The sequence below is a fragment of the Herpailurus yagouaroundi genome, unplaced genomic scaffold (assembly GCF_014898765.1).
Source record: "Herpailurus yagouaroundi ecotype Mexico unplaced genomic scaffold, PumYag 142, whole genome shotgun sequence".
Taxonomy (NCBI): Eukaryota; Metazoa; Chordata; class Mammalia; order Carnivora; family Felidae; genus Herpailurus; species Herpailurus yagouaroundi.
In genome coordinates this window covers 61,865,507-61,888,390 of record NW_024412397.1, presented here as the reverse complement: position 1 = coordinate 61,888,390, position 22,884 = coordinate 61,865,507, and the positions used below count along the sequence as shown (strand labels likewise).

Below are 22,884 nucleotides of genomic sequence, written 5' to 3'. Positions count from 1 at the left end.
ATGGCACATGGGGGGGGGGGGTGCCAGCACAGGACACACTGTGGTTCCCATGGAGCCCACTGGCTATGGGGGGCCAGGAAGGGGAAGAAGTACAGGGGACAAAGCTGAGGAACAGGGGATCAGGATGGACAAGGGATGAAGAGGAGTCGGAACAGAAGATAAAGATGGGGGACAGTGAACAAGAGCAGGGGGTCTCTGCTGGAGCACCAGGAAGCAGTATCATGGGCACCAGTCAGTTTGTGTGTGATGAAGCAGAGGGAAACAGAGGGGACGTGTGTGGGTCATGCCGAAGAAAGCAGGAGCAGAACCATAATTCTGAGACCCAGTCTCCCGATCGCAAACCCTCTCCATTTATGAGCTTGGCATGTACAGGTAGGTGCCCAGTTTCCCAAGAACGGGGAGAAGGGACTGTGAGCCGAGGTACGGCTTCCAAGTGAAACGCACATGCAAAATGGCTTTCGACCCGCACAGCCACCCTCACCTGCAGTGAATGAAATCTGGCACGGGGTTGTGCTGGCTGAAGGAGGCCGCGTCAAGGTTCATGCAGATCTCCACGTTGTCCCCTGCCATGATCCGCACTGCAGCCTTGTTTTCATCCTCAAAGATCTGCCTTTGCAAGGAGGCGCACAGGAGCAGCATGAAGTCATCTGGCAGGACAGAGAGATCACTGAGTCACCTTCTCCTCATCCGGGTTTCCATGATATAGGAAACAGTCCCCATACGGCAGGAGTGGCTCCCCAGATCCTGAGTGAGTTGCATTCCCAAAGTTCCCAATGTGCAGTTCTCCTTGGATTCTCATCTTGGGGCCAAGTCCCACCTTGCCCACCATGGAAGATGCAAGAGGGGGGCACAGACACAGGGGATCCTGGATTTTGTTTACACATTGGTGGGTATGAGTATCAGGTGATAATCACTAGTCTTAGGACTTGCTTATGGGATGATGTTTACTTGCATTTATCTCCCACCAGAATTTTGAGGAGGCCACTCAAGTACACTTCTCCATCTTTATCTTTTTACTTATGGTAGAGGCAGGTACTTCCGGTTTTCTTCATCCTCTATGGGATCCCCATTGTACTTATAACCAGACCCTTTCTGGAGTGGACACGGCAATGAAGGCAGGGAGCTCAGGTGAAGATCATGGCCAGTTACAGGCTGGCAGCCTCCAGCACCAGTGGCTTCGTCGTACTTTATGTTCAACCTGAGTGTGAGTAGGCAGCACGGTCCCTCTGTAGGTGACCCTCTCATCTTAGGTGGGGCTGCTTCAACCTTGGGACCATCAGCCTGCCCTTGGAAGGGCCAGGGGCTACAGCCCGGCACCAGAGCAACTGCAGTTTGGGTAGCATCTTCCTGGCTTCTACCCTCTCAGTTTCAGCTTTGGTCTGTCTGTTCTAGCGGCCTGAAATAACCCACCTCACAAAATACAAGGCTTCCCTCTGCGGTCTGCCTGCTGGAAGGCGGAGGAGTGGTGGTGTGTGTGCGGGGGTGGGGGGTGGCGCTGGAGACTGGGTGTGTGTGGGGGGGGCGGTAAAATCATGGAAGTGGATATGGTATTTCCAATGTTTATTTATTAATTTTGCAAATGTAATAGGGCAAGTAGAAGCCATTAAGGACCTGTGATATTAATGCATCAAGACAAGCTTTTACATGATCGCAAAGTGCAGTGGAAGAAGGCGGGGGACACTAATGCATAACACATGAAGAAGACTTTGCAAAGAGACAACCAAACGCCAGTGCTCCGTGGCCCCGGGGCTGCAACACTTACAGACAAGAAACACGGGGTTGGGCCGCACAATGAAGTCTGGGAAGTACAGCCACTTTATGATGTTGTCGTTGAAGCTAGCACCCTTGAATCTCCATGGGTAATCTGCAGGGAGGGAAGTGGTAAAGAGCAAAATCAATACGCTTCTTCACTGCCCTCGCCCCAACTGTCCACAACATAAGGGCTGATTACAAGAGCGGCGGGCTCCTGGGGAGAGCCCACTCACCCCTGCAAGGAGCCGGAGGGACGCCGATGCAGATGAAATACTGGAAGGTGATGATGCATGCCAGGAAGCAGCAGTACTTGGGCCAGATCTCAGCAATGGCCTTTCTTCTGCGCCGATACAAGACAGCGATTAGCCAGCAGGCGTGAATCATGGCATAGAAATCCATTCGCTGACCGATTACATTAACTGACATTAGGAAACAGGTCTGTATAAGGATGAAAAGAAGAAGAAGAAAAAAAAACAAAACCAAAAAACAAAAAACAATCGGATTTACAGAGAAGGGGAGTGGTGTCACCTGTCAGCCCTGGGCAGGTGCCTCAGAGACCTGCATTCCTGAGGGTAGGTCTGTCTACACACGTTCACCAAGTCTTGCCTCTTTGGGGTGTCTTTCAGCATGAAGACTGAAATAGCATATAAATTACTGCCAAGGGAAAGACTGACTACATCACTGTTAGCAAGAACCGCTTCACACTGTGAAGAGAATACAGCTATGATCTCTTCATGTTCCAAATGTGCTCCGTTAAGAGACAGGCACCTACCGCAACCCTTTCAGGTCAAAGCAGTTCATTTTGGCTCAAGTTAAACTTTCAGAGAGAATGCAAAGAACACAAAGAAGATTTATAACACATTAAAGAAACCAGTTAAAATGACAAAGTGGTATTCATGCATCTGTAAGGCTACAGAGATCCAGAGGGGCCAAGTTCATGGCTCCAGAGTATGGAGCACTGGCCTTGGTCTCAGAAAACTTTCAGCCAGGCCAGGTTAACCCTTTAGGAGAATCTCTTTCTGCTGATCTGAAGAAGACAGTCATCACAGCATGGAGGTGTACAAGTAAGCTCCAGTGGCCAACTGGCCAAAAACAGCGATTGGGATTTTCACAGAAAACAGAAAAACATATATGTCAGCAAAGAAACTCACCTCCAGACCAAACTTGTAGAAGAAGTAATTTATGAAATATTTGGCACAATTAATAAGTCCATCATCTAGATGGAGTCTTGTAATGTCATGAAAGATGGTTTTAGACACAGGGGCCATGAGGTTGTTTCGACCTCGATAGTATTCCTGATGGCGGTAAATTGTAACCTCAAAGGCCAGAATGGCCAGCATCAGCAGATTATTCTACAAAGCAAGAAAACACAATTGTGCGAAGCCAAACGCTTGAGCTGGGTAATTTTAAACAATCCCCACAATATATTATTTCTTTTCCCATTCGTGGTGTCTAGAAGAACAATGCTTTATAAAATCCCCCCTCTGTAAAAGCCTTGGGTTCAAAGTTCATTTTCCCTATGGTACGGTAATGAGGTGGATTTACGTGCATTCTGCCAATCAGGGTGATTCCCGTGATACTAGGATCTAGAAACTCTAGACAGAGGGCTGGTGATGCTCATACCTGTTTCTGGAAAAGTACACCACCCATAGGAAGATGCAGTGAACGGTTGCCTGGGGAGGGTGGTCCACCTCGTTTGCAAGTAAAGGTGCAAAACAGTACAGGGCCATCTGGGAAACACACTAAAGCTGGAGCAGAAATCTTTTAACACCTCGGAAATCTGGCTAGAGAGAGCTGCACACTGACAAGCATGCTCCTTATGACAAAGTAATCAGAATCATACTGAAAGTCGTTAACATTTATGGAACCTTATGTGGCCAGACACTGTTCTGATTGCTCTTTTCAAATGCCAGCTCCTTTTACCCTTATAATAGGTCTTGATGGTGGAGAGCATTTGTATTGCTGCACATGATGTCTGTCATATGAGAAGAGAAAGCTACACACAAAAAAGGGGATGCCTTGTACATTTAAAAATTCCAGGCATTGAGTATAAATGCTTTTTTTTTTAAAGTGTTTCTGTCAGTGTGTTAGGAAGACTGCTCAGATCATCCAATCAAACTAAAATAGGAACAGTCTAAAGTATATACTGCTTTCATTCTGTTTGTTAGGACTGGTTGCAAGTTTCTTTTCAAAGATATGTTGTTTAAAATTGTATTCCCTTTAAATATAATACATGTCTTTCATTAAACATTATAGAGAAATTGAATTCAGACAGCAAAAATTACTCATAAATCTACAGCTGCTTCTCAGAAATAACCACTATATACAATTTGGTATATTTTACTTAATGTTTTTCTTTGCATCTAGAAGAGATATGATGCATATGGTGTATTGAAATTTGCTTTTTTTTTTTTAAAAAGTGAATATATTTTGGACATCGTTCAACATCTCACAGTATCAGTCTACAATCTTTTACATCATATTCCAGTGAATATTACATTTGTTATACTTTATTCAATCAATTTCAAACTACTTGATCAATTTCTGTTTGGTACAATGCAACACTGATGGCCATGCTTAGTCATTTGTTTTAAATGTGACCCCAAATGTCACATAAAAAGGTTAGCTTCCTCTCAAATGTGATATCAGAGGTCTCAAGGCAGAGGATCTCAGGCATTAACTGTGCAGAGGCACAAGCGAAGCATGACGGAGGCCTTACCCTCAGGTAGACGAGCAGAGGGGAAGATTTCCTCAGGCCGACCCATTCTGTTGGGTCAATAGGAGTGCTGTAGAGTTGAGACTTGTTCAACTGGTGGATGGGTATATTTGTTTGGTTTTCATTTGGCTGAAAAGAAGAGAACATGGGGTTAAAAATTTCTCCTTCAGCTTCCAGCAAAGGGACCTGGTGGGGACAGGGAGGGAAAGATCCACTTCAGGGGGAAGATCTTACTTAGCATGAGAAGAGAAGAAGGGTCAGAACATATCCAACATGGCTGAGGTGACTGGAAGGCCAGGCAGAGTGTGCCTGGGGGTATGGGTTTCCCAATAGCCGCCTCGCTTCCCTAAGCCCCAGTCAAGAAGATTCCCCTCTCTTTGAGGCTCACCAAGGAACAGTTAACAGAAAAGTTCTCAGGCTTAATGGTTTGCAGCTGGTACAACATTTTGCAGACGATGATCACACACGTCCAGACGGTGCAGACACTTGAAGCCAGACGGCGTAGCTTGGCGTATGGCAGAGCAAAAGCCCAAGAAATCAAAAATACAGAGTTGAACAGTGACACCTGAAAACATAAAAATCAGAAATGGGGACAAAAATACATAATACGGCATAACATCCACACAATGCGGCAACTCGACTTACTCAGTTCAGCAGAGTTTGATGGAGTTCCCAGCACACACAGGGCGTTGCCGTATGTGTGGAGATATCTCATATGGCAGAAAGATACATAACCAGGATATGTTAATACAGCATAGTAGTGGCTCAACTATAGATGGGAACAGGCTTCTATGAGAATACCCAGAGGGGGTCCTTGGCCAATGTGGAACTTCCAGAACATTTCCCGGAAGAGATACTGCCTGAGCGAAGCCTTGAATGATGCATAAAGCCAGCCAGGCCAAGAAAGATGAGAAGCATATTCCAGGTAAAGGATGTATAAGAAAAGGCAGGAAAGCATGAGGTGGCATGGTAGGGACAGATGATCACAAACCACTGGAAATTCTGGAGTTGAACACAGTGAGCTGCAGCAGCAAATGAGGATCAAGATGCAGCTGGGTGCTGAACTTTTATGGACCTTTTTTAAACCATGCTATGGCCTATGAACACCTTGTGCAGCAAATAGAGAGCCAAGGGGCGCCCGGGTGGCTCAGTCGGTTGGGCATCCGACTTCGGCTCAGCTCATGATCTTGCGGTTCGTGACTTCGAGCCCTGCATCCGGCTCTGCGCTGACAGCTCGGAGCCTGGAGCCTGCTTTGGATTCTGTGTCTCCTCCTCTCTCTGCCTCTCCCCTGCCCATGCTCTGTCTCTCTCTGTCTCTCAATAATAAATAAACATTAAAAAAAATAAAAAAACAAACAAACAAAAAGAAAATAGAGAGCCAAGACTTCCCAGGGAAAATCTTCAGGAAAGACTTTCATTTGTTGAAATGAGTATGACTGAAGAATGGAGGTACATCACCTTCAATGAGAGGTGAGGAGACCAGCTTACATGTGCTGCCAGGAGAGCATGACCAGAGCCCAAACTAGGGCAATGGGGCAGAGACGGGGATGAGTCACAGATTTGAGATGGGTCGTAAAACTAGCTGGAGTTGTTGGCTGGTTGGCTTGGAGGTGGTGATGGGTGGGGTAAAGGAGGAGCCATAAGAATGCCTCCCAGGTTTCTGGCTTGGGAGCCAGAGCCTTGAGAAGATGACAGGGCCGCTACTGAGATATGATCTTGTGGGGGGAGGGGGCAGGTGTAAAGAGGGAAGGCAGTGACTGCAGCTTGGGTGTAGACTCCATGTATGTTTATCAATCAGGTGGTATGTCCACTCATTTCCAACTGTTCTCCATAGCCAATGGTTCGCTGAACAATATGGAAGCACAGCCATCTTACTCATCCATGGAAAACACTCATGTGATTAAAATAATGATTAAAATAATATCTTAATATTGTTAAAGTAATGTCCTAAGGACATTCAATATTATCGGCATGAATTAATTAACATTAGCAGCATGTGCTCAATTGATAAAATTCAACAGGTACAAAGGGCTAAGCACACTATGGGCTATCAAAAACATGGATGCCTGTTTGGTCTATAAAACTAAAGAACAGGAAGTGTGGAGATTCCAGGACAGTATTTAATTCTGTAATTTGTTAGCTACTACTTTTCTACTTAATTATTTGTCACTGTCCAAGGCAAGGGACCTCTCTGGGAATTAAGGGCTGAAATATTAGGGTAGTAAGAACTGCCTTACAGAATTAATTGAGGAGGAAAGAAATATTGCCCTGTGAAGTATACAACACTCACAAACACAACAAATGTTACATTTTAACAAAATACTTTGATGGCTAAGTGACTCATCCTCAGTCATCGGCAAGTGTCATGTTAACTGGGATGTTAAAAAACATCCTTTCCTCCTCAATGAATTCTGTAAGCCTAGTAAAGCTACTATGACATTAAGGCTCTTCATTATTCCTTTTATTATGTATTTAAGGCACTGAGTATAAAAACAGCACAATGAATTTACATACAACTCTTCATCTTTTGAGTGTTAGAGAAAGAGAAGAAAAGATCTATTTTATTAAGTCTTAATTAGGTTCAAAGTATCATATCCTGTGTGGATCCCTGGCGTCAAGAAACATATGAGGCAGTGCAGAATAGAACTGAATAAAGGGCTCATGACAATATGGTGGAGGGGATATCTGCCTGGGCTGATGCTGGCTGTATGGGAGCACAGGGCTGAATGGCTAGTCAGGGATTAGGGAAGATTGCTCAAGGGCATTCAATGTAAACCGAGACCAGAGGTACAAACAGGAGTTAGCCAGGCAGAGGAACTGTAGGGATGGGGCCTTCTGGAGAAAGCGAGCATGGAGTGGATGTCCTTGGTGCCGCAAGCAGCTCACTAGGAGAGGACTGTGATCAGGGTCCCTGTAGAAGGCTTTGGAATCCACCTAGGTAGGCTAGGGTGTTTGGGAAAGAAAATGGCGAAGTGCTCTAGGGCCAGATCACGGGGGTCCTATATCTCATGTTTGTGAGGACAGGAGAGCTGGTGAAGGTTTTTGAGTTGAGGATTAACAGGATCACATTTATACACTGGTAAGAGGTTCTGGCTGCATGATGGAATACATACTGGCAGGAGAAGAGATTGGAACAGGGTTGGACATGTGGTAGAGTAATCTAATAGGAAACTGCTGTGGAGGTAGGGGACTCAGTTTTAGACATATTTAGTTGAAGGTGCTTTGGGGACATTCAGGGATAAGGTCATGTCCAGCTGTCACTTTGAGAAACGGGCCTGGAATTCAAAGAATGGACAGGATGAAGGCACAGATTTATAATTCTCGCACGTAATTAGCAAGTGAACCACAGGAGCTCATGAGACCACCCACAGGGGGTCTAGAATCAGAAAAGGGGACTGCGGATGAAACCTAAGGAAGAGAGGAATTGGTGGGAAGAGAAGGAGGCCACGAATGAGGCAGAAGGGAGGCCACAGAAGTGTGCTGTTTTGGAAGGTGACAAAAGCGCTTCAAGGACAAGGAAATGATTGTCAATATCCGATGTCATAGAGAATCAGGAAAATGAGGACTGAACAGCATCTGTGAGGTGGGACAACAGGGACTCAGAGAAGGACCATACTTTGTTCAATACAATCTTGGTTGACAACGGTTTCATCCTTTCCCTGATGGTAGGAATCTCGTGAAATGTCCTTTAAAAAGCAAAAAACAAAGACAAGTACCTGGAACCCAACCAATATCTGATGAACCAGAATTTCTAGGGAAAGAGCTGGGTCATCCTTGTACCTAACAAGTATCCAGGTGATTCTTATTATCAAGTACCTTGGGAAAGTAATTTTATGCCTCAAGCCTTCCTCACAAAACGTTTTTCCACAAATCGCCATTTTCTCTGAATATAAATTTGTAAGGCTTGAGGCCACTGCCTTGAAAGAGAGGTCCCTGAAAACCGTGGTTCCCCAGCCGTGTGTTGGCCCAGGTGGCCTCCTCCCTCAGAGCACCTGCAGCTTCGGTGATCACTTTCACAGTGACACACCCCTGCATGACACCCTTCCCTTGCACTCACAGCCTCCTGGGGGCCCCTCTAATCTGGCCGTTAATGTGACTTTGGCTTCATTTGCCAGCCATGACCATCAGACTGCGAGCAGAGACAAGAGATGTGTCTTTCATACTTTTGTGCCAACGTCTAGCACAGTATAAGCGTTCAGCTTATTGTAATTTAATTTAAGTACATAACAAAGGCTAAATGAATGGTGAGTGAGAGTGAGAATCATAATGAAACATCAACTGACATCTGGGGACAATCTCAAGCTTTCAAGGTTTTATTTATTTCCTTCAGTCAGTAAACATTTATTGAGCTTCCACAACTGGCCAGCCTCTGGAGGAGCTGTTCAGGGTACTAAAATAAGGTGTGGCCCCTTCCTCAAAGAATAACCTGATCTCTCAGAGCTTTCTAGGAATGTAGTTGCACATACAAAAAGAAGACAGCGTTATATATATTTAAAATCTAGGTCCTTCCTATGTGGTGTTGCTCTGGTAAGAGGAGGTGATGTAAAAGAAAGGCCTCTGTTGGGGCGCCTGGGTGGCTCAGTCAGTTAAGCATCCAACTCTTGGTTTTGGCTCAGGTCACGATCTCCCCGTTCATGATTTCTAGTCCCGCGTCCCCGTGTCCGGCTGTGTACTGACAGCATAGAGGCTGCTTGGGATTCTCTCTCTCCTCTTGCTTTGCCCTTCTCCCTGCTCACTCTCTCTGTCTCTGTCTCTCAAAATAAATAAGTAAACTTAAAAAAATAAAATAAAAGAAAGGCCTCTGCAACAAATTCTTTCTCATGGCCTCTTCTTCCTCAGATGCCTATGATGATAGCCTTGGAAAGGTTTAATGTTTGATTCCAAAATGACCTGAGAAATGACCCCGAAAGTTTGTGAAAACAAGTGGCCTTGCTGATGACCTTAGATAAGGATGAAGACTTCACTGGGGTTGTTGACTTTGTTCTCATTTTGCCATTTACTGATTAGCAGTGTTTGAGAAAGAGTATCTTTTGCGCTGATCAAAATCAATAAGCTACAAATGGAAAATATATGTAGCAAATGTCATTGCTGATGGGCTTCTTTGGCTGAGGATAAGCCAAGCCTTCAAAGCAGAAGAGGCCCCTGCAGGTATAAATCGGCACCTCAGAGGTGCACAACGTTGGGGAGTTGCTGTTCGCAGGTGAACACTGCCCCCGGAACTGTGCAACATGGTTCCCCTCCTGCCCATTCCCCCACCATTAGAATCCCCATACACTTGCCTCTGTTATAATCAGATCAGATTTAGACACATCATACTCTGGATTGGCATGCAGCTCCTTATGAGAGTCAATGGTTGTCTTTCTTCCTCAACTGTACTCAGTATAGAAAGACTTCAGTCAAAGCCACATGAGGCACCAAGTTAGAATGGATGGAAGCAAAAGATTCCAAAATGAAGTATTAGCCAGCCATGTAGACATTTCAAATCAAAACCGTTGATGGAAAACCGTTTAGAGGTCTTTAAGGCACACTGAGAGGGTACAGATGGGTCAAGATGGTGAAGGTGACAGGACAGAGTGTGAAGAAATTTCTTTGTATGAGGTGCTTCTGTCAGTCCCCCCCTTATGAGGTGATGGGGTGGGAAGGAAGGGACGCTACATTCTTCACCCAAACCCCAAGCGAGCAAGGAGCTCCAAGCAGCACCACGCAGAGACGCTGATGCATGTACTCTGCGGTCTGGACACTGATGTCCAACTTCAGCCAGGAAATCCGGCTGCCAGGGATTTGGTGAGTAGGCACAGGAGTTGCCTCATGGGGACCCACATACACTAGCAGTGTGAGTGCTGCCTTTGGACCTGAATCGTGAGAGAGACAGAGAAAGAGAGAGTGCCCAGAGCTATTCTAAGTCCTGCTCAGGGGCACTGGCCGCACGGGTGACGAGACTCCAATGGAAAGTGTCTGGAAGGAGAGGATGCTGGGAAACCAGGAGGCAGAAGAGCCCCATGAAAGAAAGGGAAGATTTGATCCCCTCCAGCTCAGTGTGAGGCCGTCCTACGATAGCACACCACCATTCCTGCCTGACGCTGTCGTTCAGCCCGGGAGGTCACGTAATGGAAGTTAGTTCACTGGAAGTGGGGGTAAGGAGGAAGGCAGTGAGGGGAGGTATGTGTGAAAAAGAAAGAAGCCACTAGAAAAGGATTTGCTTCTACCTGAAAAGAGATCAGAGTTCAGGTGTTGGCAAGGATGTGGAGAAAGGGGAACCCTCTTGCACTGTTGGTGGGAATGCAAACCGGTGCAGCCATTGTGGACAATGGTATGGAAATTCCTCAAGAAGTTGAAAAGATAACTACTCTAGGAGCTAGCAATTGCACTACTAGCTATTTACCCAAAGAATACAAAAACACTAATTCAAAGGGATACATGCGCCACGGTGTTTATAACAGCGTTATCTACAATAGCTTAATTATAGAAACAGGCCAAGTATCTATCCAATGACTGATGAATGGATACATATGTATATATGTACACACACATACACACACACACACAATGGAATATTACTCAGCCATAAAAAAAGTGAAATCTTGCTATTTGCAGTGACGTGGATGGAGCTAGTGAGTATTCTGCTAAGTGAAATAAGTCAGAGGAAGATGAATGCCATATGATTTTACCCATGTGTGGAGTTTAAGAAAACAAATGAGTAAAGGGGGAAAAAGGAGAAAGAGAGGCAAACCAAGAAACACACTCTTAACTATGGAGAACAGACTGATGGTTACCAGAGGGGATGGGGTAGGGGGGAGGTGGATGAAATAAGTGATGGGGATTAAGGATTGCACTTGTTGTGAAAAGCACCGGGTGTTCTCTGGAATGGTTGAATCACTATATTGCACATACATCGTATGCTAACTAGCTGGAATTTAAACAAAAGCTTTAAAAAAAAAAATAGGAACACTCCACCTTCATGCAAAAAAAAAAAAAAAAAAGAGAGAGAGAGAGAGATGAGAGTTTGCTTCTTTTCTGTGGCTGGACAAGTCTAATTAATGAAGTGAGATTCTGTTTGCTACCTGAGGTAACTATAGTACTTTGTGTTACCTAGGAATGATCAGACAGCATTTAGCATTCAGGGGCATGGAGAAAACTTTCTCTGTACAATACATTTTAAAGGGACAGCAGAGGTCCAAAGTAAAGTGTGTTTTATGATTCCACCCCACATGTTCTGATCCTTGATATTCCAGTGACCTCAATACTCATCAGCAATGAAGGGAGCCAAGAGACCAAAGTCAGCGTGCAGACAGGGTAGACCTCGTGACATCCAAGGCTCATGCAGGAACTCACCCTTTGGGGCCGGAAACCCCTCATGTGGGTGGGATGACAGCAGGTGAAGCTGGGCTGATATACTTGGGGGCTAACCATCTCACAACAAGGGGTCTCTGGCAGATGCTAGTAGGAGTGGGGGCAGAATTTCTCTGATCCAGGAGCCTCTGATGTGTTTTATTTTTTATTTTATTTTTTAAAATGTTTATTTACCTTTGAGATAGAGAGAGAGAGAGACACAGAGTGTGAGTGGGGGAGGGGCAGAGAGAGAGGGAGGCACAGAATCCGAAGCAGGCTCCAGGCTCTGAGCTGACAGCACAGAGCCCGACGTCAGACTCCAACTCATGGACTGTAGGATCATGACCCGAGCCGAAGTCGGACACTTAACTGACTGAACCACCCAGGTGCCCCGATGTGTTTTAAACTTACAGGTGAAAGAGGTGGGATTAGGAAGGACAATCCTGGAAGTGTGCACAATGTATGGATCCTAGAGAAGGAAATGTCATGTGCTATCAAAGGCCATTTTCCTAATGGTGTAACAGGGTGAACAGATCATGTTGCTTTATCTACTTGACAGTCTATTAACAGGGCATTCTTGGGATTCATTAAGACGGTTTTAACAAACACATTTGGGATTTGTAAGAACGTGGTATCATTTAACTCTTTTATTTCTCTGTCTGAACTCTGTAGGATGGATTTCAGACAGTGGATTTTCTGTGCCCTAATTTCTTTCATTTAACGCCCAGGCCCATCATAATATTGTCTTCTGTGCAACAACTTCTCATGCCATCAGAAGAGATCTGTGCATCAGATTTGGTTAATTCAGAAACAGCCTTTGTGGATTTTAGGCAAATGCCTTCTCTTGCCCTTCTTCATTGCTCTCTATTTTTTTAAGTTTATTTTTACTTATTTGGAGAGAGAACTAGATGGCGAGGGGGGCAGGGGGAGAGAGAGAGGGAGACAGGATCCCAAGCAGGCTCTGTGCTGTCAGCACAGAGTCCGATGCGGGGCTCGAACTCCCAAACTGTGAGATCATGACCTGAGCTACAATCAAGAGTCAGATGCTCTCGAACCACCCAGGCGTCCCTTCATTGCTGTTTTAATACTCTGACCCTCAAATTCTGTCTGACTTGGTAGATTTACTTCTGCAGTTAAAATGCTGAAACTTCTTCTTCCTCAGTGAACACGCATATTAGGCGAGATTTTAGTTCTAATTAATGTGGAGACTGTTAGTTAACAGTAGAGTATATGTCACTCTCTTCTATACATCTCTCACAGGGAGTTGTTGTTCCCATCTGGCAGTGATCACAGATCCATTCCAGATGGTTTGTATAAAATGGAGAAAGGTCTAGTTTAGACTGGGGAGCTCAAATAAGGTGCATCCCTAGTGACCTTCTCATGAATATTTCAGGTAGTATGATGTTATTATTTAACTTTTAAAAAAATTAGAGGCAGTTGTTCCCTGACTTAATTTTCATAGCGCAAAGACTCTTTTGAATTGTCACTCAAAACTAGTCCAGGCAGATCAGAAACATGCAGAAATTATCTGCTGAACAAACTGAAAGAGAGCTAATCTCTCCACAGTATGCATCATAGATTTGTTGGCGGAATGATGCCTCTCCCCTTTCCAAATGAGAAAACAGAACTGCAGTACAATGTTGAAACACTGTGTCTTGTCACAAAACACCCAATAATCAACAAGCTGAACTCTACCACACTTTTTATTAAATTTGGGACGCTGAGGGGTTCCTGGGCGGCTCAGTCGGTTAAGCGTCCGACTTCGGCTCAGGTCATGATCTCACGGTTCATGAGTGTGAGCCCTGTGTCGGGCTCTGTGCTGACGGCTCAGAGCCTGGGGCCTGCTTCGGGTTCTGTGTCTCCCTCTCCCTGCCCCTCCCCTGCTCATGCTCTCTTTCTCTCTCAAGGAATAAACATGAAAAAAATTTAAAAAAAAAGTTGGGAAGCTGAATTTACTCCTTGGTAAACTGGAATCTTCTTGCTTTCCTCACACACAGTTTATGGAGCTAGATTTCCACAGGTTCTGCAGAACAGTAGCCTGCTCTCACACAGTTCCACCAAAGACTACATGAAAATAAGTAACCCTTCTGACATGAACAAGCCAATCAAGAACTCAGCCAGGAGCCTCTTTCTGCCCTGCTATCCTTCCCACCTCTCAGGGCAACTGCCCTTTGATTTTTCCATATGTCAAAGGGTATGCGCCCTCTTAGAGCCTTGGTGTTCTAAGGTAGTGGGAATTACGCTTAAAACAAAATCGTGGACAGTTGGAAACGGGAAATGTTGACCCACTGGGGTTCTGCTTGGCCTGAAGATACAACAAACATTCACTTGCCTCTTTCACAGAGACCCAGATGATGTACGATGAAACAATTTTGATGATGTGCAACTCCAAAATCCACCACATGAACACCTGCAGTTTGTGAAAATACTCCAGGAATTTTAAGAAGAGCACGGTGAGGCGGTCAATCACCAGATGCCATTTGTTTCTTAAATCTGCAAAATAGTTAAATTCACCCAAGAGCATAAAAAAATGTGGGTGGCTTTTTTGTTTGCATTATTATTTAAAGCATATCTTATGCAGACTGGAACGAGAAACTGCAAAATAACAGTAGTGGATGAATTCTAAGAATATCAAAATCTGGAGGAAGGGCGGTCTAAGAATCCCACATCATGATGATGCAGACACCATATGCTGAGACTCGGAGGGACGAGGATTTTTATCCACCTGTTAATTAAGTTAGTGTGAAGAGGAATGTTGACCTTATTTACTTCTAAGGCTGAGAGATATAATTCCCTAGTTTCTTGGGAATATTCAGTAACCGAGCTCCCTCTAAATGACATCTTCCTTGCCAAAACCAGGCTTCCATAAGTTCCGGTCTCGTCCACCCCCACCTCCCCCCAACCCGGGGCTTAAAGAGAGCCTGGCTGAAGCTCACCAGTGGCCCTGGGGGAGCGAGCCTCCTCAAAATTGGGAATGAACACCAAGGGTCTGAATGACCCGGTCCCAGTTCATGAAATGTGGTCAGATGAATTCTAATCATAATTTTTAAGCAAATTAGTCATTTCCCTCTTTCCACCTTGTGCCAAGTAGTAATATTTTGCAGACTGGGGTCATGCTTTTGTCTAGAAGGGCTGTCTTGGTTCATCTAAAGGGAGGTCAGGACAGAAGCATTTTGTGGTATCAGCACGTCACCACACGTGTGGACAAAAGCTCACGAGCCCAGGCAGATAAAGACCTGAGCGTGTCTAAGTAGCTTCTTCACGTGGCTGGGGTGGTTGTAACAGTTCTTGTACTTGGTCCGAAAAGTTTAAGTGAAGTTTCAGCCGTCGTCGTGAAAAATGGCTATTTACAAAGTGACTCAGATAAGAGTCGATACAAAGATTCCAGTCATAACTGAGCATACTTTAGAGGTGTGGATGGCAGGTGTGTGGGGGGATGCCAGAAAAATGAAATCCAACTTTAGTGAGATCCTATTAGTAATGCTCAAAACCTTCATGAAGTAGGACAGCAAATCTTAGTCCTGGGTTCTTGGTCCCACCGAGCTCGGTGCTCCTTCACCCTGAGGAACAGCCAGTGCTTAGATATGGAAAGGGCAGTTCTGGGCATCTCTCGGGGTCTTCTGAGATGAGGGAGTAAAGGGACCAGGTTTGGGGGAGTGTGCCTTTGGGAGGGATCTTCTGCCTTGTGCTTTTTCATTTCCTCAGCCCATAAAGCACAGAACACCAGCAAAGTCAAGTGCAGCACATCACTGTCATGCCCCAGGCCACCACCCCAAAGGCTATGCAATCTTTCCTCCCATAGTGTCTGGGAGCTGCTAAACTGAGTGAAGCGCCTCGTGTTCTCTGCTCGCTGTCAGATAAGGCGTCCTGATCACCACGGCGGTCCAGATCTCCGTCATGCCCTATGAAACATTATTTCAAGTCTACGAAGAGAAACAGGAAAAAAGAGCCTAAAGAAGAAGGAGGGAGAAAACCTAAAATAACAACAACAAGAGAAACACCTCTAGGAGTTGGCTTCAAATGCTAATCGTCCTGTTGCTTATGTGCTTCACTGGTTCCCAGGTCCTGAAACATTACGGCTGAATTACAAATACGTTCTCAATGACCAGTTCCCTGGAGAAGTCCCAGCCTGGCTTTTTCGAGAATGCATTTGAAAAGGCCCCGTCTAGAACTTTCTGAAAGTCTACACAGCTGCCTGCCTCTGCTGCCGGTAGGAAATGTCCTGGCCAGGATTTCTACTGAACGGAGGTTAGAGCCACCCCCCTCTGGTTCTGGCCAGGATCACCTGTGGCAGATCAGTAGTTGATAACCAGTCATCTGCTCTCTTCTTCTAAATCAGAACCACACAGAAATGATGGGAGCAACTAGAACTGGAATGTTGTAACAATCGCAAAAAAGACCCCACCCCAATTTTTATTTCAGACTGTTTCAAATATACATCCATCGGGCACATGTCAGTTTCATTCACGGAGTCGGTCAGCCAGGATTTTCTGAGCAGCTACTGGTAGTGGGCGGGTTACCTGATGTCTCTTCCTCCTCCTCTTCCTCCCCTTCCTCCTCTTCTTCGCTGTCTTTCCCAAGCTCAGCCTTTTCAGGGCATTCCTCTGGTCTGTCCTCCCCAGACTCAGCCAGCTTCTTCAAGTCCGGCTTCTCCAGGCTGGCGGTCAGATTCATCATGGCAAGGTCTGGAAGACTTCCTTCAGGGTGGGCCAGTCTGTTGGCAGAGAGCAGCCGAGTCAGGAGGGGAAAGAACGCCAGGAGAGATTTGAGTGAGGGGCAAGTAAAAGGAGGAGAAACAAAAATGAAAATCAGTGCACGTACACAGGCCTTGCAATGTGGGGTGGTTAGCGTCTGGTCGCTTTTTTTTTTTTTTTTTAAGCTCTTTCTAAAAACAAACTGTAAACTCAGCTAGGTCTTGTTAGCTTTTCCAATTCAGGTTCTAGTGATTAGTCAGTAATGAGAGCTATCGACACCTAAACTTGACATTTTTCCCGGAGGAGAAAATGGTCAGAGTTTAGGATGTAGAAGCATGAAATGGCATCATGTAGAGCAAGCATTTCATGGCTTCACGGGGGACTTACTCATTTTGGTGGATTGGTAATTTTTTCTTGATGCTGCTCAAAGTAATTGAAATAGAAAGGAAAAAAAAAAAAGGAGATGAGAACAGAAGAATTATAAGGAATGTCAGAGATCACACATCATGCTACATATCATCCACTATCGCATTCCTGTATGCCGGTTGCAGTAAGTCCTAATGCCAAGTGCATTCCAGGATGGCGTCAATAGCGTGCTTGTGCTATGAACCCTAGGCTTGGCGATTTGAGTTGAGAGTGGACAGGACTGTAGGTTATAAAGGGGAGAACGTATAGACTACAGAGGCAAATCATGTCATGCTTTTTTTTTGGTAACGTAGCAAACCATCCCGCAAGAATCCAGTCACTTCACGCTTTTAATAGGCTTTTAAAAAACCATTCTTAAATGATACGTAATCGTAGTCAACCTTTGCATAGACTCATCTCATTCTGCCATCATCTAAAGCACATGTAGTGGAAGCGAAATGCTTTCAGGAGCAAGAAGTCTGCATCACATCCCAGTCCGTGGGCACAGGTATCAGCTGCAGGACACGCAGTCGTAAAGACACGGTGTGTGACAGCCCAAGTGAGGCACCGGGAGGCAGTTTCACTGAGCCCGGACAGCAGCCAGAGCATTACAACTTATTTCATACTGGACAATAATGAGTACGATCTTCCTCCTAAATCGTTAAAGATTGTTATCTTTGGGCTCATAGCCTGTTTGAAGGAATATTTGTGGGCAATAAATTAGATATTTGGAAAAGGTCTACTGGAAATACCAAAAGTCTTCCCCATTTGTAAAAATTCATGTATACCTTTCAGCTTGGGTGTAACGGGATAGACAATTAATAATGTTATTTTATTTGTATAACTGTGGACTCAGAGTATATTATTTAACCTTTCTGGAATTCACTTTATGTTCTATAAAGTGAGAAAGTTTGGCTAGAGAAAAAAATCTAAGCTTACTTGCAACTCATTGGTTTTATATGTGAAACACACCTGCGATGTTGGGTAACTTGTGACGAATCTGCATTGCCCTTAGACTTTCTGAGCGGTTACCGTTCAAAAGTAATTCCTCTTAACAGGGTGTCAAGCAGGTAAACTATAGAAACACTGTTAATCGAATGAATACACAACATCCCGGGGATGGGTCAACATTGGTGGAAGGGCTTACACTGACTTACTACTTTCTTATTTTCCAAAGCTAGGCAATTCACCCTCCTGTCTCTGAGAACGTCTTCCACTCTTGAAACTCCAGTACCATAGTTTGTACACCAGCACTGTATGTCAGATCTCACGGGGCACACGTGCTATTCCTGCTTTGTCAGGACTCTGCGTATGAAATGGTATCCAACGTAAAAGCAACCGGGTGTCACACAACCGTCGATATTTATGTGTTCTCGTCAGCATTGCCAGGTGATGCATCTTATAAGTGAGAAGATACTTCTCATGATGACATTTGGTGGAAGTATGACCATGTCAGAGTGCATTTCTAACATCTACGTCAACACTGCCATGACTTGATACTGACATGAAATACAACTTGTCAAGAATTAGAGCTAGTTTATGGAATGAAACTTACAGACCTGAGGCTGTCGCTTCTGCCTACATAACAAAAAGTCCTGAGCAACAAGGCCCCCAAAGTGTCGTGGTACGAAAGGCAGGGCAGATTGAGGGGAGATTAGCTAAGGAAGGAATCAAAGAAAAACACTAGAGTAAGCCTGGTGTGAGTATGTCCCAAAGATTGACTTCTCGAAACCCGTAACACTTTACAAGAGATCTGGGACTAGATAATGCTGGGGAGAGAAGAGAATCAGATATGAGTGTCTAAACCAAATGTCTGCACATTTGTCTGACATAATCCTTATGAGGAAACAGGGCACCCGGCTGCCTGCAGGAGCAGACTAACCTCAGGAGCTGGTAAATGGCAAAGGAAAAAGGGGAGACTTCTATCAGGCTGTCGTTGACTAGAGTCTAGGAGTCTGTTAACTGAAAAATTGCATGAGAAAATCTACATGCATAAAATGTGTACGGACAAAAATGTTTTTAATGCCTGATTGGAGTTTACGACTTTTTTTGCATTTTTTTATTTTTTATTTTTTCATTTATTATTATTTTTTATTTTATTTTTTTAAATATAATTTATTGTCAAATTGGTTTCCATTCAACACTCAGTGCTCAGCCCAACAAGTGCCCAAAGGACAGCTGTGTAAAGCCTTTCATTTTCTCTTCCATTTTTTCATAGCAGTTTTTTTGAAGGCAATACAGAAGAATGTTAAAGCATGTTCATTAGACTCAGAAAGACTTGGATTCAGGCCTCAACTAGAGAACTTACTAGCCAGGTGACTTGGCAAAACTCCCCACCCTGTCTCCTAAATCTCAGTTTGCTGATCTATAAAATGGAGTAACAGCACCTACTTCACAGGATGCCATGCGATTTCTGTTAAGCTCTTAACAGCGTTTAGCACACAGGGAGTATTTTTAAAGTAAGGAACCACCTGCTAACGATAGATTTGCATACACTGCTTTGATAATCTCTACCATGAAGAGGAATTAGAAACATGCCTTTGTAAGGGACACTAGACACTGGGGCAGGTGCTCAACTTGGACTATAACTCTGTCATCAGCACATTCTTGAACATAACTGTGTATGAAAATGGCCACTCGGAAGAAAAAGAGCAAACGTTTCTTCCTTGGGAGTCTGTCTCCACCCCTCTCAATCTTCTGCACCCTCTGCTGTCTGCCATCCTCTCCCACCACATTTGCTGAGGCTGGGCTCCTGTGGAGGTAGGGCCATCTGCACAATGTGGAGTTCATGGGCAGAACTAGCCCCTGGTCTGCCATCCTGAACAGCCTGACTGAGTCTCCAGGAAAGCCTGTGTACCTCAATCTACATATTTCCACCCCCTGCCCCGCCCAGTAAATTTTAAAAAGGGATCCTGGTTTCCCAAAAATTAAATTAGTAACCACGCTCCCTGAAACTTCTGGCAAAGAAACTTCCAATACTGCTATTTCTGTATTGATCCTCATGGGCAAATTATCTAATCATCACTTGAAGGAGACTTATAAATAGGGCGATGAACTGGATTCTCAGAGAAGCCCCTCTGGCACTTCCTCAAATCCCACCTTTTTGCATGCCTGGCCTCTCCCCACCAAGGAGTTCATTTTCTTTTCTTTGCATTGTCTTTATCTACACCTATAACTTCCGTACCTTGCTTTTATGATTATCCAGGCAGGCTCTGAGCTATAATCCTCTCACTGACTGGCCATATCTCTTTCTGCATTGTAATAAAGCAGGTGATATTCTTCTGTGTCTTTACTCACTCTTTCTTTTGTGCACCCACAGCTCTTTATACGGTCCATAATATGTGCATCTCTGCAATTGTATCTACATACTTTTATTCTAATTATGGCTCTGGGGATTCTTCCTTTAAAGGGCAGAAACCCAGTCTTAAGTCTACTGGGCTCGCTTGCAAAATGTGATTGACTGAATGTCTGGTGAATGGATTCTATGTACTGGATGGCATTCTTATTTGAAACAGAAGAAACAAATTATGATACACGGACAACTGAAGAGGCTTAATTCTATACTAGGAACTGACTTTGACTCAATATATTAAGCCACATATTAAAGAAAATGGAGTCTACCACGGTAAAATCTCTTTAGTCTAAATTCCATTTATTTATAACTATTCTAATTTGGAATATGTGGTAATGTACACTGCACTCACCCCATTCATTAGACTATTAGAAAAAAGAGATATCTTGCAAATTTCTGGTGTTTATAAGTAATATTTAAAGAATATCTATACTGCTTGTTTTCTAGAATGTGTACTTTTAGAAGACTATAGACACAGATGAGCAATTTATTTGTAAGTTTAATATCACATATTGAATGTGTGTGGTAGTAATTCCTTCAAAAAATCTACTAGACATGGGGCACCTGGGTGGCTCAGTCGGTTAAGCATCCGACTTTGGCTCAGGTCATGATCTCGAGGTTACTGAGTTCAAGCCCCGCATCAGGCTCTGTGCTGGCAGCTCAGAGCCTGGAGCCTACTTAGGATTCTGTGTCTCCCTCTCTCTCTGCCCGTCCCCCGCTCACACTCTGTCTCTCTCTGTCTCAAAAATAAATAAACATTAAAAAAAATCTACTAGACAGGATTGGGTATGATGACTCTAATATCTGCATATGTGACAGAAATGACCATTACTCCTGTTAAAACATTCCAATTTATTCTATTTATGAATTCAGTGGGAACTTCCCCACAATGATTCATATCATCAAAATTTTATCAGTCACCCACTGTCCCCAACACTCTTGCCTACACCTTTTTAGGTCATGTCTAAATGTTGATCAACCCAGAAGTTGAATGTAGGTATGTCTTTTCTTCCACCCAGAACTCACGTTTACAAACACATTATTCTCCCTGTGAAATAACACTGAGCATTAAGGAAGAAATTATGGGGGAAAGAAAGCTCACTTACTTAATAAAAGAATCGACTTATTTCTTACTTTCAACAAGACTAGGCCCTATTCAAAATTAGGCTTTACACACAGCCTTTCGGAAGCATAGTGAGGGAAGAGTTTATTGGGGAATGTCTTCCCTGGGGCATAAATCTGGCCTTTCTTAATATGTTAGCATTCACACAAAAATGAAAGATTGCACTGGAAAGAAGACAGTGCTAACAGTGGAATTCTTTGAGTTTTTAATTCTTTCAGAGGACTTTGAATTCTGAGAATTCCTGAATGTATCCCCTGGCCTTGTGACTTAACAGGCATGGGCTTTCTCTCAAGAGAGAAGTCTGAGACAATCAGAACCATAACTTCTGTTAGCCTGGGCTATTGGAACCCATCAAACCAACTCCTGCCTCCTTAGGTATCCAAGCCATCCCCTCACATAGCAGATGGTAAATACTTTATGGGAAGACACAGTGAAAGACAGAGAAAAAGATATAGAGGGACAGGGGAAGAAGGAGAAAGGGAGAGGGATGGAGGGCAGGGCCAGGAGTGGAGAGGAGGGAGGCCGAAAGGGAAGGGATAGAGGGGGAGGGATGGGGGGGAGGAGAGAGAGAGAGAGAGAGAGAGAGAGAGAGAGAGAGAGGTTGAGAGAAAAGTTCCTTATGTTTTAGAGATGAAATTTCAATAGTTGCTCAAGATCTCCAGCTAGAGTTTTTAGCTAAAAACCTGAGGTTGATTTTTCTCCCTCAGGCTGTCAACAAAACCGCCCCCCAAAGGAACCAGTCACTCCTCACCCCTCCTTCTTCAGTGACTTGCAGAGCGATGCACTAATTTTTCACACTTCCTCCTAGAAGTTTTGCCTCCCAGGGCTTGCTACTTGGTTGTCAGCTTTAGGATTTTATTTAAGAGAATAGTGAGTGAGGTAGAAAACCAACAGATCTTACTTAGAAAACCAACAGATCTTTCGAAAAAGAGTTATTTTGTTGATTGGGTTTGTTGCAAAACACACGTTTCTATGACCTAAATGACTGGCTTTATTACTAATGACATAAAGTTATAGGAGGGGATATTTTAATTCACCTATTTAATAAAGTTAGGACAGCTGTAGTAAATTCACTCCCTAAGGATCTTTTTCTCTGTGTTCTTAGGGAAGTTGAGGATAATTCTGCAAACAACACTTATCAAAGCTTATTGTTTATTATGTGTGGTCATTTGCACGTTTTATCTCACCAGCTGAGTTATAGGGCTATAAGGTAAGGGCCATGCCTCAGTGCCCAGCTCTGCATCTGTTGTGAACTCTAGTGATGGGAACTATCTTTCTTCAGTATGCTGATCTATTGAGGTCTTAATTTTCTTACAACCATATGTTGTTGTGATTATTTTCACTTCATTCACGACATATGTACAGATGGAAAGTCAACTAACGGGCAAGGCCCTGAGGCAGATGATACGCTGACACAGTGGTGAATTATACAGGGACTCTAGGCCCGAGGGGCTGATGCCTCTGGCAGGGGAGATAAGACAGGCAGGCAGGTGGGGGGGCTGGAAGACAAGTA

General features: G+C 44.3%; 1 protein-coding gene across 1 annotated transcript in view; it reads right to left on the bottom strand.

The window, feature by feature from the left end:
• The window catches only part of PIEZO2 (piezo type mechanosensitive ion channel component 2), a 456,739-nt gene that overhangs the window by 79,607 nt on the left and 354,248 nt on the right, over positions 1 to 22,884 (bottom strand). Inside the window, 8 exon segments of the mRNA XM_040479417.1 lie at positions 482 to 647; positions 1,763 to 1,864; positions 1,986 to 2,190; positions 2,904 to 3,104; positions 4,472 to 4,597; positions 4,857 to 5,033; positions 14,130 to 14,290; positions 16,318 to 16,511. Coding sequence (XP_040335351.1) covers positions 482 to 647; positions 1,763 to 1,864; positions 1,986 to 2,190; positions 2,904 to 3,104; positions 4,472 to 4,597; positions 4,857 to 5,033; positions 14,130 to 14,290; positions 16,318 to 16,511 — 1,332 coding nt within the window.